Here is an 18,734-nt window from a genome sequence, read left to right on the forward strand (position 1 = left end):
AAGGCTTTTGGATTGAGTTCAAGAACGAAAAAGGATGGATTCGTTATCTGAAAAAGTATATTGGATTGAGATTATGAATGAGGATTTTGGATAGAGATCAATTACGAAAAAGGATGTATTCTTTACCTGAAAATCGATATGGATTGAGATCGAAAAGGACGAATTTGTTACTTCAATAAAGATTTTGAATTGAAACAAAGAATGAGAAAGGATAGTTTCGTTACCTGTGTATGGATTTTGGATTGAAACCAAGAGTACGATGAATTTGTTACCTCTATAAGGATTTTCGATTGAGGTCGAGAAGGAGAATGGATGGATATGGATATGGATTCGTTACCTGCATGTGATTAATGGATTGAAAATACAATATTAAAGGATGGTTTGTTACCTAGATATGGATTTTGGGTTGAAACCAAGAGTAGGAAAGGATAGATTTGTTACCTGGATATGGATTGTGGATTGAAACCAAGATTAGAAAAGGACGGATTTGTTACCTGAATAAAGATTTGCATTGAGATTGAGGATAAAGAATACTATGTTTGTTACTCGAATAAGGATTTTGGATTAGTTAAAAATGGAAAACATGTTTTCGTTATCAGAATTATGCTTTGAATTTGAATTATCTTCATGGATTATTTCATGGTTTAGTACAAATGAAATTTTGGATTAAGATAAAAAAGACATGGAGGGATTCCATACCCGAACACATAATATTGGATTGTTCATTAAAAGACGAAAAGAGAAACGATTACTTAATTGTTAACTAAAGTGTAATTTTGGAAGAAAATTAAGAATACCAAAGGATTAGCGCTACATTATTTCAAGAACATTTTTGTATTCGTCAATTCAAACGCAATAATGGGAACGGATTGATTCATGATTTGAGTAAGATTTTTGGGTTTGATAATTGAAAAGTATTAACGAGATGATTTTATCATATTAAAAGGTATAAAATATTAAATAAATAAGGCGAGAATACATAAATTGGAATGGACTTTAATGAAATTTTTAGATTTTTGTTTGGTTTTTAATTAAAAGGGATTCAAGGAAAATGATTGGTTTGTCACTTTAATAAGATTTTTGGATTTGTTTAATTATTAAAAGCCAATAACAAGAATGGAACGGATCATCAATTTCCTATTGTATTTTTGAAGAAAAGTTCAATTATAAGAACGAACTCTAGTTAAATGTCAACAATGTTGAGTATTGTAGTTATTTGGCATAAAGAAACAAATTGGAATGAAAGGAAAAGATTTATTTAGCAAATTTGGGGAAATATAAAAAAATAGATAGGTACTGTAAACAGAATTCAATTTACAGAGAAGATAGACGAATTCACTAATATCGGTATAAAAACTGTAAAACCATACGTCATGACAAAACACAAGTAATTATTATGGCCTTATCCATAACAGAACATCAGAACATCCAGAACAGTGCAATAATTATCTGGTCTAAATGTATACAATTTTTTTATGATAATAACAGGACAAAATCATTGAAGAGCACGTGCTTAGACAACATGAAGTATCGTCTATTCTGGTATACAAAATAGAAAAAGTAACAGGATTTATGATGAGTGAGTGGCAAAGCTGTGAGCTGAGATGGAATACATTAAATTTATAAAACGCGTTCGATAACAAACACTGATACGCTGATAGTACACCTATTAAAATAGAGATGGACAAGGGAAACAGACATTATAGGGACATTGCATTGGAATCAAACAGCTCATGACGTTTGTTGATGTCGTTGTTTGCTCATGACGTGAATTGGAGTACGAGCTAAGATGGAGAAATGGTGATATATATAATGATATCAATGATATTGTATGAAGACCAGAGTTGGAATTTGAAAAATCAATAGAACATAAACAGTCAAAATAGAATGAAATAGAAGGGTATCAAGGCACGTGTATGAATATCGGTTATAATATTCTGAGGATTTAGAGAAAGAAGGATTAGTAAAAAGGATGTAGGAAAAGTTAAACAAGAGTGGTTTGGATGGAATAGTCATAGTAAAAGTATAGGAATAGTAAAATAAAAGAAAGTTATTGGTTTGAATAGATAATCTGCTTAAAAGAAGTGGACTTGACGCTGCTGAGCTTGGCATAACAACATCTGACAGGAAAGAGTTCTACGACAATTAGTCGCCGCCATAGTTGGACGTAACCAGAAGAAGAAAGATGGGTTTAAGAATAAGAAGAACCAATTGATATTTTTATGTAGACGTAATATAAAATAGTATTTCTGTAGATTGTCATTGTCAAGGATTTGTAGGATGTAGAATATGTTTACGTGTGTACCTAATGAAATTGTAAACTGATGTAAAGAGGTAAACAAATTATTTATTGAAAATGGAATAATGTTTCGGAAATCATTATTATTATTGTAAAATACTATTGCTTAACTTGCCGAGTGTAAGGTTTTCAATTGATGCGTGTATGGGGTCATACACGTTGTCAGGATGGTCGAGTGTAAGGTCACATTTATTATTATACCTTATTGCGTTAGTTTAACGTTATAAAAATAAATAAAATTAAAATAAGTTTAAAACCTTTCACTCGAAAAATAATGCTGGCCACATATTTAAATTGGCTGTAACGCTGTATTCGTGATTTAAAAAAACAAAAGTGTATTATGGCGGGAAACGACAGATGTCAAGGACGATGTTTGTGGAGGTCCTGGAATTAATTAAAAATAACTAGCTGGATTCAAGTCTTTTATTGGAGATACCCCCAACAGTATAAACGTTCAAATTACAAACAAAATCATATTTTTATGTATAGTCCAACAGGTTTTTGAATGTGTGGCAGCGACCCCACTGGCCATTAGGCACAATAAGAATAGCTAGAATAAGAAAATTACCTAAATAATAATGATTTATCAATATTTCACATATTATTTTACGTATCTCTAATAATAATTTTAAAATTATGAATTAACGCAAGATGCAGCTTGCAAAAATGCCTCGCTAACGAAAAGGTGAAAAAATATTAACCCAAAAACTACCACATGCAACAAAAAGTAACGCCACAAAACGATAGATCTTTTTTTATTGAAATTAGATTAAAATAAGCTTTACTTATTTCTAATGAATCAAAGTTATGATAATATTTAAAAAAGACAAACTTAGTTTGACAGACGTACTTATTAATTAAACATGCTATGATGTCTATAATTATAAAAGATATTATTTTATTTAAGTTTGACAGACTATTAGCAGTTTTGTGTTTTGACCGTTATAGCATGACTGCATGTGGTATTGTGTTTTGTGTAGTGGAGAAAGGCAGACTTACACATACGTTTATATATAAGAAGCTGGCTGACATTTACTGGACTCGTGAGTGCAAGGTAGCAGGACCAGGATCACCATTTTAATTGATTTTTAAGATGCCACTGTAAGTAGCGTTCGATTCAGAAGGTACTGCAACAACTGTATCTGCCTTGTAACATCATCACTTACACTCTGGGAGGGTGTAAGGGAAACAAGGCATTTAATAGTACTTAATAGCAATACATTTGTGGACGAGTTCAGGTATAATTTTAATCCTGGTTCAACTACAGTGGCTACATCAGTTGAACATGCTACTCTTATTGTGTTATATTGCGAAGTATTTTTCTATATGTTACACAAACAATACGTGCTATGGACGACTTAGTTGCAGCGATCAGATTCCAGCTATTTTCCGCTCAATAGATTTTGCCGCCAAATATAGTTATCATATTTTTATAAACCACATATATGTTTACCTTGACCCAACTGTGTAAAACTGATAACTCTATTGACTGCTATCGTGTTTTTATTAATGATCAATCTATCCTATGTTTTGCCGACTAAAGATCGGCATTTCACAATTTATTTAAATTAGACATTGTCAAATTTTGATCTTTGGTTGCTTAAAAATTTGATAGATCGGTTATTAATAAAGAGCGTATGCAAATAACAGTCAAAACACTTATTCAAAGTAGAGTGTAAAATTATATAATTCATTATTGTCGCTTAGCATCTCTATTGAAGTAATCACTTTACGACACATCCTATTAACACGATTTTTTTCTATAGATATCATCTTTCTATGTTATTCGATATACTCGTGGAAATGACCACACGTCACAAGTTTTCGCAGTAAATAATGCACCTGCACTGAAAAAAATTGTCAGTGCACTTGACCGTTCAAATAAAATTAGAAAACTTACGTACTCTACGCCTATACATTTTGCCAATAATTATAGAATCACGAACACTTAATTTTTTTTTTTACAAGCTTTTATTTAGGTTCAACTGTCCCGGTGTTTGTAATGAAATATTGCAAGCTAATCGATGTTGGCGCGAATTTACGTCGAAAGATATCACTAAACGGCATTCTTCTAACGTTTCGATATTGTTCCCAGCCCCTGAGATGCAAACTAACGCGCAGTGCACTATTCTTTCTGATATATACTCCTTCGGGCTACTCGCATGCACACTATACAACCACGGCCATTCCATTATACAGGCTAATAACAATCCGATCTTGTACATAAGACAGATCGAAAATGTAAGTAACATTCGATATTCTCTAAGAAATATGCTACTTTTAGCATCAGTGATCAACGAGTTTAATGCGAGAATTACTTTTAGCATATGCTTGATCGCTGGTTGTGTCTACTTTTTGCCGGTCGAGGCAGCAACTGAATGTGAATAACGCAATGCAATAAATATTGCAATCGGTGTAACTTTTTGTCGATAGAATGACCAATCAATAGCGAATCGCTCGAACGCAACATCGATGCGATCGTCAAAAAGCGTATCGTTAATCGCGATGCTAAAAGTAATGTCTGCAAGTTTTATGGTTATAATTTCGGTTATATTTTCTAATTATACACCTGAAAACACTGTATTTTTTAATTTATTTTGTATTCTATCAAAACTATTCGACCTTAATGTATTCTTGTAATTATTGAACCCTTTCTCGTTTATCTTTCATATGCCCGTTATTGATATAGGTAATCAATATACTATATTTTGCCTACAAAACATCGACATTTGATATTTTTTTCACACTAGGCACTGTCAAATTTCGATTGATTATGTTAATAATAAGACCTACAATTTGAACCGAGTGACTATCGAGTTTATTTTTGATTTCTCAAGATTTATCTGTCTAGTTTTTTAAATGCGAACAAAAACTGACGACTATTTATTTTTGTAGTTGGATCATCATGTGAAACCACTGCTGCGTAGAATGCCTGTAAGCCTGAAGGAGGCAGTGCAACGTACGCTGAACAGGGAGGCTCATTCGCGCCCCACCACTCAATTGCTCCCGCTCATTCAATACTTCAAGGATCCGTAAGTATTAACATACGTACACAACTTTCTCGCATGCATAATATATTGGACGTTTAACTGTATAAGGGAGGTAACATACGAGCGACCGTCGGGGATCGACGACAAAATACGCGGTTTATGATCGTGTTTTATTATATCTAAATGGAAAAATAAAGGAGTTATGTTAGGCGAAAAACATGCTGACACGTTTCGTGTATTATACTAGTGGCGATGGTCGGCGGGAGTCGCCGGCTGACGTTAAGTTTGTCGGCGACGTCGCCGGCGCGGGCTGTCGCTCGTATATTACAGCCCTAAATACATATTTACATTACAAATGTTTGGAATCGAAGTGTCAACTGAAACACTTTGCCAAGTTAATGATTATGAAACATGGAACAGAAAAAACAAGTTATGAAACAAAACAAAGTCGGATAAGAATCAGAATATTAATGTCGAACATAGTAAAAGAATTCAAATACTACAAACTATAGACAGTTCATAATTCCAAAACTGAAATGTAACTTTTAATAATAGTAATAAGTTTTGATAGATATTAAAAATTAAATATGAGGTAAAAAGGAGTAGTTTTCATTCGTACTTACATCTTCTACAGTAAAAATTAAAACTTACCTTCGAACTAAATGGTAGCTAGGTATATTAAGTATCCGCCATTTTCAATCGTCATACACACAGTAAGCATTATGAAGATTAAGAATTATATTATGAAGATTATCAAGAAAGCTATGATAAGAAATGTAAGGCCATAAAGACGTTTCAATATTGCCTATATTGTCCCTTTTTGCATATTTTATTAGGCTTAACAGCCGCGATGTCAAGAAAAAAGGTAGGTACTATATTGTAAATTTTAATTTCAGATCGACATTCGTAAAAATCGATCCTGACTGCCCCGACAAGTAAGCTAATCTATTTATTAATAATATCTTAATATGCATCAAATGTTAAGCGCATTTTTACAGCAATTAATAATTATATTTGGAGGTGGTTGAACTCTTTGTGGTTCGACTCCGGAGGTACCACCGCCACACTATTTCTGCCTTATATCTTCAGTTCTTAACTGCAGTGTTAAGCGCTGCTGTGTTCTGGTTTGGAGGGTGTGGTAAGGGAGACATACTTTTCCGAGGCGTTCCAGCTTAGTCCTCAGGGGTAGCGGCGAATCTTAGACCGATGTCAGGTAGAAGAATCTAATCCTATCTGGGGTTGATTATAGATGTCCATGGCCAGCAGTAGCCACTTACCATCAGATGGACTTCATGTTCGTCTGCTACTTCAATATTAAAAAAAATGCTAATAACAGCAGTGCTAAGTGATGTTCTTTAAAGGGTTGAAACGGGCGTGATAAAGGAGACATATTTTTTCCGAACCATCCCAGCTTAGTTCTCACGAATTGCGCATCCGTGGCCGACCTCAGGTAGAAATCTAATCGTAGCTGGGGTTGATTACAGATCTCCACGGACGGCAATAGCCACTTACCTTCTGGTGGACTACATACTAATTTCCTACTCCTAATTTTAAAATATATATTATGCATATATAATATATCTAAATGATAAATATGTTTTTCAAAAATACAGACCAGATTTAGTCGGTGCACTACAACACTTAGACACGATCCCTTACAAAGACAAAGACGCGAAGAATTTTTACTTCCGTGAGACACTTACGAAGGCTCTGGCTTACATACCCAAGGTAAAGTATTTTATAGACCGCATTAGGTCCTGATGACACTTCGTAGACTGAGTGTCGTTATTATTTATATTAATGATGATACTAGACCAAAAATTGGTATTAAACTCTTGTGAAGAAACTATCGCTACTTTTTATTTTTTTCAATCATGCGATCTGTTACTTATTATTTCTTAAAGGTCGGTTCAATAATAACAGTGTTAAAGTCCGCGCCAAACTGCTTATCCGCTCTGAAGTTGTTGCGAGCAGATATAGTCATACAATTTGCTATGGCGACGCGATTCATTTCTATATTCAGAGCGGATTAGCAGTTTTACGCGGACTATAACGATATGGTTGTTAAGTATAAACCGAGCTACATTATTGAACAGCATTCAAGGTCATGTGAATACAAATTTGGCGAAAATGCGTTCTTAATTTTTCTATCACAAAAACTTAAGGGCGCTTACTTAAACTAAATCTAAACTCTGGTTTCATGAGTTTATAAACTCACAGGACCTTATCTTTTATTTTCATTGTTTTTCAAAAAAAATTACCCTTCTATTTTCCTTGGCCACTCCTTATTGCACTTGATTTCAATTGGCTAATGTCACCTGTTGTTTTGTCTTCTTTTATTTAGCGCTCCTTTTTCGACTGCTCTGCGGTAATTAACTTTACCTTTGTACAAAATATAAATTAATAAATTATAATTGTCATTGATATTATATAGCTTGCGAATCCGCAAATGCGGCGCTATCGAAATGTAGATTTAGATTTTAGTTCGAAAACAAAAATTTATGTGCCCAAAAACAATTTAAAAGTAACCTAACCTAACCTAAATGTAATATTCAGAAAATGCTTATGCAGTTTGCGATTGATGCATATATATGTTTGTTATACCTACTAGAAATCGTATGCGCCAATGCGTGTTGTATCGCATTGCTTTTTTTAGATATGTACACATTTTGTATACAGCTCAAGCCTTATTTTGTTTATGGGCCAGATAAAAGGCTGTATCAGAGGTTGGCGAGTCACTTTTGAACTTAATTGTCAATTATTTGCATTTTAGTACAATTTTCTCGTTTTGGGTACAGCCACAGCTTTGGACTGCAAGCTAAATTTTATCTTTTCCAGATAATCAGGAATCTCTCACTTGTGTCTTTTGAGTTATAAAAATAACTGTGTTATAAAAATATGAACTTCTTAACGCAAATTTATATTTTGTCCACCTATTTTCTTTTCCTCTATCTCTATCTTAGTTTTTTATTTACTATTTTTTAAATAATTCAAACTCCACAGTTTAATTAATCAATTATATTTATCAATTCAAATCAATCTATTAATATACTCATTCATTAAAATGTTACAAATTTTGGTTCTGAGCGTGCAAAAGTCAGAGGACGCAATTTTATTTTTTGTATGTCCAGGGGATTAATGTGAAGCTAAATCCAAGTTTATGGGGTCACAACTCTTGTCCCCCGCAATTTTGAAAAAAGGTTATCAGTGTTATCACGCTCTACTATTTGTCGCACAAATTGTCAAGATAAATTACCTACAACTTTGATTATAGAAATTAAATCGAAAATAGTTAAAAAAATTGAGAAAAATTGTAACAGTAATTTCACAATCGTGTAATAAAAAACAAAATTTTAACTTTAGCTTTTGACACAGTAATTTTAACTGGCCCTATTTCTTCTTTCATGATGTCCCTCACGTATTGATTTAGTTATATTGTTTTGTATTGTAAGAATACTAATATTCAGCATAAATTACTGGATATACATAAAAACATTTTAATGTTAGTGTATTATAGCCATGGACATTGGACACGGATATGGACCCTTACTTACTTATAAAATAAAAAAAAAATATTTCTTTATTTACAACTTTCATTATCCCCGCGCCAAATATAACCCCAACGTCGAGCTAGTTTTTTTCTTTTTATGTTATCTCATACAATCAGCCACTGACTATAATATAAATGAAAACTTATTATTGTAAAAATAACATATCATGAAAATAACACAAAATAATTAAATCAGTACTATAATAATATAATTTGAATATATATCTAACACTTGTAGCTACTTAGATACATAGTTATTAAATCTTCAACAGTAAAAGAAGTATGTGAGTAAATCATATTTTGCATAAGCTCTTAGCGTACGAATTACTCAGTTCTTATGTAGTTTTTGTGTCATTAAAGTTATTTTAAGTCTTACTCAAAGTTTAGTCCCTTTGTTTGATTTCTCAGCATGACAAAATATTACTTCGACTTATTGTAATAAGCTAAACAAACTGCTATTTTAATTTCGCGTGCATCGTATATCTAAAAGATCACATCGTTGCGAATACATACGAGTAGATGTTTGTAGTGTAAGAAACTAGTACTGAAATTATATTGCATCGGTCCGAATGTCCACAGGCTATAACTCACTAAGGGTGGGATGCACCATTAATAAAAGCCTTACTAACCGTCAAATCAATGTTTGTCAAAAAAATCCTCACTCAATTTTAGTTAAAGCTTAATTAATTAGGTTTAATTTTAGTTAAAGTTACTGTTTTTGTCAACTTCTCTATCTGTAAACGCCGTCTAAAAATTGTGGTGACAGTGATATAAATGACGTTATTGATAAATAAAATGGTGCAAAATAGAACCGTTTCATTCCATAACTATCGCCAAAGTCATTGTTATAGTTAAAGTTACCACAAACATTAAACAGACCTTCGGTGCAACCTACCCTATAAATTACCCACCATGCGAGCGTTGTTTCACCTATATTACTACTATCATTACTATTAAATCAAAGAGACTCGTCGGGATCCGTGTCTGTATAAACAACTTTATTACAGAGACTTCGTTGGATGACGGTGTGGCCATATCTGGTAGGTGAACTGAAGGCTCAAGATGTGAGCCCTGCCGCTTTCCTCCCCCTTATATGGTTCATAAATGACACACCGCGGGAGCAGTTCGAGGTGGTTATCCTGCCTGTCATACGGTAAGACCTGACACTTGTCGTTTTTATTGTTGTTTGTAATTAATAGGCCAATCAGCTTACCGACCTAGATGATTTTTATGATATTTTGGTGTTTTACAAGAAGAACAGTGCAACTTTTATGGTAATCAAAAGTTACTTATGTGACTTTTTCTTCAATAAAAAATAGCATCAAAAGTTGAGAATACAAAAATCTATTTCGTCCGTTAACTTGGTCACCTACAACGATATTATCACCTACTTTTGTGTTATACGAGAATATCAGATATTTAAATCCTGACGGTATTGTAATTTAAAAACATAGATAATTGATACGCAAAATCTCGCTGATCATTGAAGATCGAAAAACATTGCATTATAAACCTACTGGTATCCGCCTGACTTCGTGCGCCTAGCTTTAGTACATGTTATGTCTATGATATCTTGTAAAGATGTTTTCTTCTTCAATCTTTATTCGCCCGCTGCTGAATAGAGGCATCCTCATGGTATTTTCTATCCTTTTCAAACGATGACCTTGTATCTTGACTAAGAGGTCAATATTACTCAGGTTAGGTCCATTGATCGTATAAGATAATTATGTAACGGGAAAAAATTGGAATATTTTAGGGCTAGTTTCCGAAGCTTCGTAAATGATCCCAGAAGGCTCCCAAATTCCTATTTGGTACTGGAGAACTTGCAGTACGTGATTCAAAAGTGCAGCGACGATGAGGTCAATATTGACATACTGCCGCTCTTGTACAAGGCTATGGAGGATCCTAGCTATCAGCTGCAGGTAAGATTTTAGTAACACTGTCTCGGTTTCTTTCTAACTACGCTGTAGTAAATTTATCATTCGAAGTAATATAGGTTTAAAAAACTGAAGTGTTTATTATTTTGTCTCTATCTATTGTGTATATGATCATGCATGATACGTACGACTCATGGGATCCTATTGGATGGGATGAAGCTATAAATGTAGAAAGATATAAACTTAGGTTCTTGTTTCTTATTAACTTCTCGATTTCAGTTATCTTCCTTGATTGCGCTGCAAACAGCGACCAATTATATGCTGGAGAGAGCCATTACATTCCGCGTCATTCCCAAAGTGAAGCAGATGCTAGAAAGTAATCCAGCTGATGTAAAAATCATTAATCTCTCTCTTGGAGTGTATGAGAATACTACAAAAAAACTTGACAGGAACCATGTAAATGATATCGTGATCCCGGCTCTCCTTACCATCAAACTTGCTGATCCGGAAATTGTGTTCCGCACTTTCAGTAAGTATTGTGGAAACAAAACTATACGAGCCAATAAAAAAATACACATTTCTCTTACTCATTTCATAATAACATTCAGAAGCATCGAGCTATATTTAAACATGACTAACATTGATCGTTTGATCAAATCAAGTGTGGATTGGTCAAATGATATAATTCCTGCTTAGCGCAATCCAATCTGCACTGTTTGTTGACTATCGCGTTGCGTTATCACATAAAATTAATAAAACAACGCGTTTTGCTAATTTTATTACTTAGATTTGGCCTTCTTTCTTTCGGTTACTGCTATAGCATTAGTTTCGCCTTGCGAAAATGCGATATGAGCGAATATAAGCGAATTCGTGCTAGCGTTATATTTAAAGCGTGATTTCAAGCTACATGGAAACTTTTACAGAACTTTTGAAGGATTTGGTGAATGAACCAAGGTTTGCTATTTCTACGAACACGATGGCCACCAAACTGATACCGACACTGTCCCCGGTATCTCTTAACGGTGCACTGAACTTGGAGCAGTTTTCAGCCGTGATGGAGGTATTTGTATAACTAGTTTTATCCATTCCATAACCGGTTAGTAATATACTTTTGCCAACGTTTTATAAGTAAAAAGGTTCGTTTGGAAAAATTAAGCAGACGTCACACTTGCAATGTGCGTCAGTTGAAATTTCACAATGTGTGTCATATATTCGTTTTCTCGCAGCTCCTCTACCAAATGCTGGATTTCATAGACCAGCAGCAGCGTATCATGATAACTAGGCCTCCGCCACCGAGTCCTCTGCCGGAACGTCGCAGATTACGTCACCAGATGAGCACGGACAATGTGGCTCCACCTTTCAATATTCCGAATCTGCGCGTGGAAAAGCGCAAGACATCCAGCGCCGAGGACATGGCGCGCAAGAACTCTATGTGCAACCCGCCACCCACGGCCCAAACTGCTGACAACAGCGTCGCGGGCAGCTTCAAAAGTATGTATCTCTATTCTCTTATTACCCGTTATCTACTTTAGATATATATTTTATGTTTATGTACCCACGTCGGGCAATTAATAATGCTGTCGATTATGTGTGGTTTGTATAAATTTTGAAACTAATTATTATTAAATCGCAGTCAACGTAATATTGTAACGATTCTTTATAAATTTGATTACTTCTTCATTTACAATACTAAACTTAAATGGATTTGTCAAATTTTAAATAGTATTTTTCCTAATATTTGTTTAGTAAAACCAATTACAATATCTATGTTTAATTTGGTTACAATTAAAGTGAACTTTACAAACATAGGTTGCGTTCTGAAATTTGCTGCGTTTAGATCAACAAGTTAATATTGGCACTGATATAACATACGAAACTAAATGGGGAGAATATTAATTAGACGACAATTGTCAATACTCGATTCCTATGATATAGTTCGCGTAAAACTGCTACTCCGCTCTGAATATAGAAATGAATCGCGTCGCCATAGCAAATTGTATGACTACACCTGCTCGCAACAACTTCAGAGCGGACTTGCAGTTTGGCGCGGATTATAACTGAGTATTTTATTTAGCGTAACGATGAAACATGCACTTTGTAGCTTATTTATTTTTGTAGTTTTACAAAGCATGTTTCTACGTTTTCGAGCTTATGAAACGGGTGCACATACTCGTAGTTATTTATAACTCTTACATAACAGAAGAGAAATTATTCTACGAACAACACTATTACTTTCGTATCTTCTGCAATTTTGTGCTACTGAGTGTAGCCTGAAGGACAGATGCAGAAAAAATATAATATTGAATGGCTACTCACGATATGCGTTTTTTTTTCCTATCGGCAATAAAAAACGCATACCGGGAGTACCCGTTACATATTAAAATGTCTCAATTCCAACTGCGTTAGGGCCTTTTTAGAGCTGCATTGGGACTTACAGCACACCAGCTAAGTGGGCAACAACTAAGATGCAAATTGAAAGAAAGAAAGAAAGAAATAACTTTATTACGTAATGCATTGTACACACACATATCAACAACAAATTATCTAAATTACTTACAAAATAGTGGGATATAGGTAAATAGAAAACTCAAGATACATAAAATAGCAACACAAAGGAATAAAAATATAATAGTTAAATAAATACGTTACAAGAAAAAAATACGTTGGAAGAAAATGCATAGAATAATTCAGACGCAATTTGTACTTTCGCACGGAATGTTTACTTTTGCAACTAATTGACTAGAATATTCTATTAATAATATTTCAGTGTCATTTACAGTTCAGCAATAAGGATAAAAATACTGGATCAATTGAATTTAATTTTGAAAGAAATGTATGCCGCTTGTGTTGTGTATTTATTAAATTGCATATTATAATCATATGGTCCAGTATTTTATAAGTAAGTAAACTCATCATCGTCAACATTAGCCCATCACTGACCCACTGCTGAGCACGGCACATAAGCACATAAGACAAATCATTTCTAGTATTCATATAACTTTGTCAATTAAAAGAGATACGTCACCTCGTACCCCTCGATTTAGGAGCTGCATTTCAACTACTAGGACATCACTGTTTAAATAAATTATTACAAATTGTATACATAATACATCTGAACGACATGATGTGAGAATGAAAAAATAATAAGATACGTTAAGACCCTTAAAGATGATATTTTATTAAAGGATCTTAACATCAACAATTGTTTTCTTACTTTCAATGCGTATTGTACTCGTAGTTACTATATTTTTATAAAACCAAACTATTCCATAACATTTTAGTTTTATAAATTCATTAAAGTAAAAAATAACTTGACCTTTGAATTGGTAAAACGTAAGCGTCTTCGAGATATAAGATTAGTAAATCTTTTCATATCTTGGAGTCAGGAATCATCAGTTCCATTTTCTGTTATTGCATAACTCGTTAAACATTGTCTTAGTTCATGTTGATTTGAACATATATTATCTGTTATGGGGCAGGCCTTACTTAAGGAACAGGAGCATTGTAGTGACGTATAGTTTAGGGCTTTCCCACGTGTAGGAAAAAGCTCGAGTCTTTCAGCGGGAAATAAAAAAGGCAATAAGCAATTATTGTTCCGATTTTCTGTATTATGCTAATTGTGTGCCGTCCTCGAATTGTTGTTCGGAAAGTAATCCGCTTATGTTCCAATATTATCGAGAGGAATAAATTAAGCGAATAAACAAAATAAATCATTCAATGCAAGCATTTGCAAATAGTGAAATTTATTATAATAAACTCTTTATATCATTTTCGCACTCACCAATTTTAGGCTTTAGTTTGTAGTGTTTTTGAATTTCACGCATGGTACTCACATAAAAATCTCTTTTTATGTTAGAAATTGTGTCAGGATCAGGCTTCGCTTGGATCTTCGGTTCGAATAACCCATCTGAGAGCAGCGACCGCAACTACCTGCGCGTGAGCAACGTGTTCACCAACCGTCGGCTCTCCGACAACACGCTCATCACCCCGAAGATCCGTGTGGCGCCATCCTGCGCCTCGTCTCCGGGCGGAACCCCAGGCGGTAGTAACTCCGCTCTGCCAACGCGCCGACACTCCAGCATTGGACCACAGGAACGCCGCAGCTCCGCCGTCAATCTGTCGCCGCCGACTGTAAGTCACATATACCCATAGACACTTCACTATACCTAAAACACTAATTCAACTAACATTATGCCATATTTCGCCAAGCCAAAACATCCCGAATAAATTTAAGTAACCTCTCAGTATTATATCCAGCAGCAATATCAAATCACAAGATGTCTTCGGTATTATTAGAAATGTCCATATTGTTTTGACAGGCGGCTCATCACCACAGGGGACGAGTGGGTGGCTCAGGCTCGAGCCTATCCGTGCCGTCGACATCACACGTTGTAAGTGATGTACACCACCACGTCTGAATGGCCGCGTTGTCCCCGAATCCTTATTGAATGTCTATTACGAAAAGCTTTCATTGATGTGGGCTGTTCTCTTCAGCGGTTTCGTCTTCTTCCCATAGCAACTGGGGGAGAGAGAGTCATTATTTGCATAATCATTACACGTACACATGTGCACGAACCTGGAATACGTGGCGTATCACAACTGTGTGCTCTCTCTGTTCATTAGATATCTCATAGTATCATTTCAACGCTCCTACTTCCACTTCCACGAGGAAACCGAAGCAATTTGACCCTTCGAGAGGAACCTTCATGCATGTTCGTTAAACTATTTGTGAACCAGCAGTGACGCATGATGCTGAGCGAGTTTCGCACGCCACTCAATCATGGCGAATGCTTCTGAATCTTACACCATGGTATCTACGTCGATTCTATGTTTTGGCAACCTAATTGGCAGACTGATTGGCAAATAGAGTCACGAATTGGTTATACAATGACAAAATAACGTTTTCAAAATTCAAAATTTCTGAAATATACATCGCCTCGGACACCGAAGACGACAGTTAGTGGCTGTGCGACTAAATCATGGGAATAATAAAGACAGCCCTTTGGATTGTAAGCCAAGCGACAGTAATAAGTTCGTCGTTAAATTTATACGCTTAATAATGTGTTAGAACTTTTAAGCGAACAACAAGGTTCGCTTTTGAGCATTTTGGTGCAATCGCGAGAATTTCATGCAAACCACATAAAGTTGACTTACAATCCATATAAAGTGAGTATTCAGTATATTGTTTTATATGAGTCGCTGCATTTCGTACACGCGTCAACTGCAGACCTGGATGCCAATTAGAAGAGGCAACGTGCATAGTGAATGACAAAACTTTTACACCTATAACAAATTTCAACTATCCTTGTTATGAGAGTAATATTTCGTTTCTACTCTACCACGACATGTTTAAAATGAATCTACCAATTGCTTTACGGAATAAACTGCGTATTTCGCACGTAGAAATTATGTGCCAACTCTGAATGGCATCCATACGCGATTGGCTTATAGACGAAATGTGGCGAGCAAAAACACTTAGCGTGTCGACGAGAAGGCCGCAAGCCTATATGTATGTATAACGCTGTCTCATTTACTGTTGCTATTTGTCCTTCTACGCAGCTTGCACGGAGCATGATTGTGAGTATAATTCCTCTCTAACTTGCCAGTCGTTGTGGAAGGACATCATTTCTTCCAAACGTGTGTTCATGACATTCACACAATGATGTTGCCTCGCGCGATACCAAGTCAGTGAGGAAGTACCGTGATATAAACGCGATAACTTGTACCCGCGACATCTACGTGGACTTCGTGCGTAGTACCTACATGTAGTTACTCTGTACCACATCTAGATGACACGCTTTGTTACACTGAAATACCGACGTTCATTCTCAATAGCATGTGGTAGACACATTTACTTGCCACACAATAGGTATAGTTCTCATCACGGACCTATGGCTCTTTACAATACTAATAGGGTCATGTTGGGCTTAAGGCAAGACTTGAGGGAGCCCTTATGTAACCATCATCTTATTATTCTTATATCGTGATCAACATCAGCACTATATTTAAATGCGCGATCGATCTCGCGACAAGTGCAACGCGACATTCAATAGCACGATCGATTTCGGCACAAGTGCCTCGCGTCATTCAATTACGCGATCCATTTATATCGTACAAGACATGTACATCGCGTCATTTAATTGCGCGGTGTAGCCCAAATTCGTCGCGTCATTCAATTAATTAATTAGTTTCGTCACTCAGATTATTTGAAAACATTCCGTATGATGCATATTACGTCTACTGCGTCACTTATAACAGACTTTTACTGAAATAAAGGGCACATGATCCGTGACGGGAATTCTACAAGGTGTTTAGACACGTAGTGCATAACAATAATCGCTGGTGCTTTCGTAGTTATTATAATAAGGCCTTATAATAAGATTACTTATTAATCTATTAATATGCAAGAATATTATAATCTCAGATAGCTTATAGGTTAAATATATACACATGATACTTTCTGAAATGAACTTTACTGGCGTAGCTTTTGAGGAGGATATTAAGAAAAAACTAAATCCACATTTTTCCGTGACCTAAAGCTTAAAATAATAATCGCGTAATCATAATATGAATGTTTGGAATATTAATATACACATTAAAATTGTTTTTTGAAGGTTTATTACTTTTATGTATACGTAATATACATTTACTAAAATAACACTTAACTAGTTATGAGTAAATGCTATGGTAAAAGAGCTTACTAAAAATATAGAAATATACCAGTTTGAATAAAGTCGTGTATAATAAATATAAAGTTTCATATCAAAATTGTAGAGCTTATATATTCCTTAAAATTTAAAAATCTTTGAGTAGAACCCAATAAATTATCTAACCTTTTTCACATTATATATTAAATTATAGGAACAAAATTATATCAAGTAGTACTCGTACGTACGATAAAATAAACAGTAAGTAGTGACCGCGATTCCAAACGCGAGGATTAGTCAGGATTATTGTAATGAAACATATAACATATTGTTTATCAAGTGTTCGTAGCTAATATTTTGATCGATTATCAAACGAAAACGTAGAATAGGCGTAATTTTTATATAAAAATCAACTATAGCTTTAATAGGTTAGCAACATATCAATAAATATGTTCTGTTGAAATAGTAAATATGTAATCCACGAATTTCCTAGAAAAGTTATCATATACATAAATGTAGATTAAGGATTAAGATGGGTTAAGGATTAATGTGAAGGGTGGTACGCGGATTAAAACCCTTGTAGCGTAGGGATCTCGACAGTCATATCCGCAACCAGATGGAAGGTGCGGCAGTAAACTCATGCTTGTATATTTATAGATTACACCTCTTTATCATAAAAAAAAAACATATCTGATACTCGTATGAACAATCGAGATAAAGTTATCAGATATTATATTAAGCATCAATAACATAGTATACAGGGTTACTGATAATTCAATACATTCCCTTGGAGGGGTAAAAGTAGAGCTCATTTGCAATAGGTTTTGTCATTAAGTACCCTAGCCGATAGTGATTTGTTTTTGAGATATTCAAGTTTTTGTGTTTTTATTTCTAAGTACCGATTTCAGGCAAAAAATAAAATTCTCCTAAGTGAATGTCCTATTTTGATCCTATTTTTGTGCATAATCTTATACCTAACATCGCAACACTTCCTAAAAATGACAATACGCTGTAGTAGTACCCTTAAACTTTACGTTATGGAGGTCAATTTGCTAGAGTTCAATAAAAACACCCTTATTATTTCCACTTCAGAGTGAATTTGGATAAAAAAGATGTATGGAATGTATTGTACAAATGATTATAATAATAGCCCTATTTCACTAGCTATCTAAAATGGCATCCTCCTCCTCCTCCATAACGTAAAGTTTAAGGGTACTACTACAGCGTATTGTCATTTTAAGGAAGTGTTGCGATGTTAGGAATAAGATTATGCACAAAAATAGGATCAAAATAGGACATTCACTTAGGAGAATTTTATTTTTTGCCTGAAATCGGTACTTAGAAATAAAAACACAAAAACCTGAATATCTC

At 34.6% G+C, this 18,734-nt stretch overlaps 1 protein-coding gene across 1 annotated transcript in view; it reads left to right on the top strand.

The window, feature by feature from the left end:
* Positions 1 to 18,734, top strand: part of bma (SCY1-like protein bma) — a 171,478-nt gene that overhangs the window by 152,200 nt on the left and 544 nt on the right. The window contains exons 7-18 of the mRNA XM_073074387.1: positions 4,395 to 4,540; positions 5,195 to 5,331; positions 6,186 to 6,224; positions 6,903 to 7,017; positions 9,847 to 9,992; positions 10,596 to 10,761; positions 10,996 to 11,245; positions 11,640 to 11,776; positions 11,943 to 12,150; positions 14,591 to 14,847; positions 15,036 to 15,104; positions 16,276 to 16,293. Coding sequence (XP_072930488.1) covers positions 4,395 to 4,540; positions 5,195 to 5,331; positions 6,186 to 6,224; positions 6,903 to 7,017; positions 9,847 to 9,992; positions 10,596 to 10,761; positions 10,996 to 11,245; positions 11,640 to 11,776; positions 11,943 to 12,150; positions 14,591 to 14,847; positions 15,036 to 15,104; positions 16,276 to 16,293 — 1,688 coding nt within the window. The remainder of the gene's footprint in view (positions 1 to 4,394; positions 4,541 to 5,194; positions 5,332 to 6,185; positions 6,225 to 6,902; positions 7,018 to 9,846; positions 9,993 to 10,595; positions 10,762 to 10,995; positions 11,246 to 11,639; positions 11,777 to 11,942; positions 12,151 to 14,590; positions 14,848 to 15,035; positions 15,105 to 16,275; positions 16,294 to 18,734) is intronic.

Source organism: Epargyreus clarus, unplaced genomic scaffold (assembly GCF_041222505.1).
Source record: "Epargyreus clarus isolate Ecla_fem2 unplaced genomic scaffold, WU_Ecla_fem_2.2 ptg000007l, whole genome shotgun sequence".
NCBI classification, from domain to species: Eukaryota; Metazoa; Arthropoda; class Insecta; order Lepidoptera; family Hesperiidae; genus Epargyreus; species Epargyreus clarus.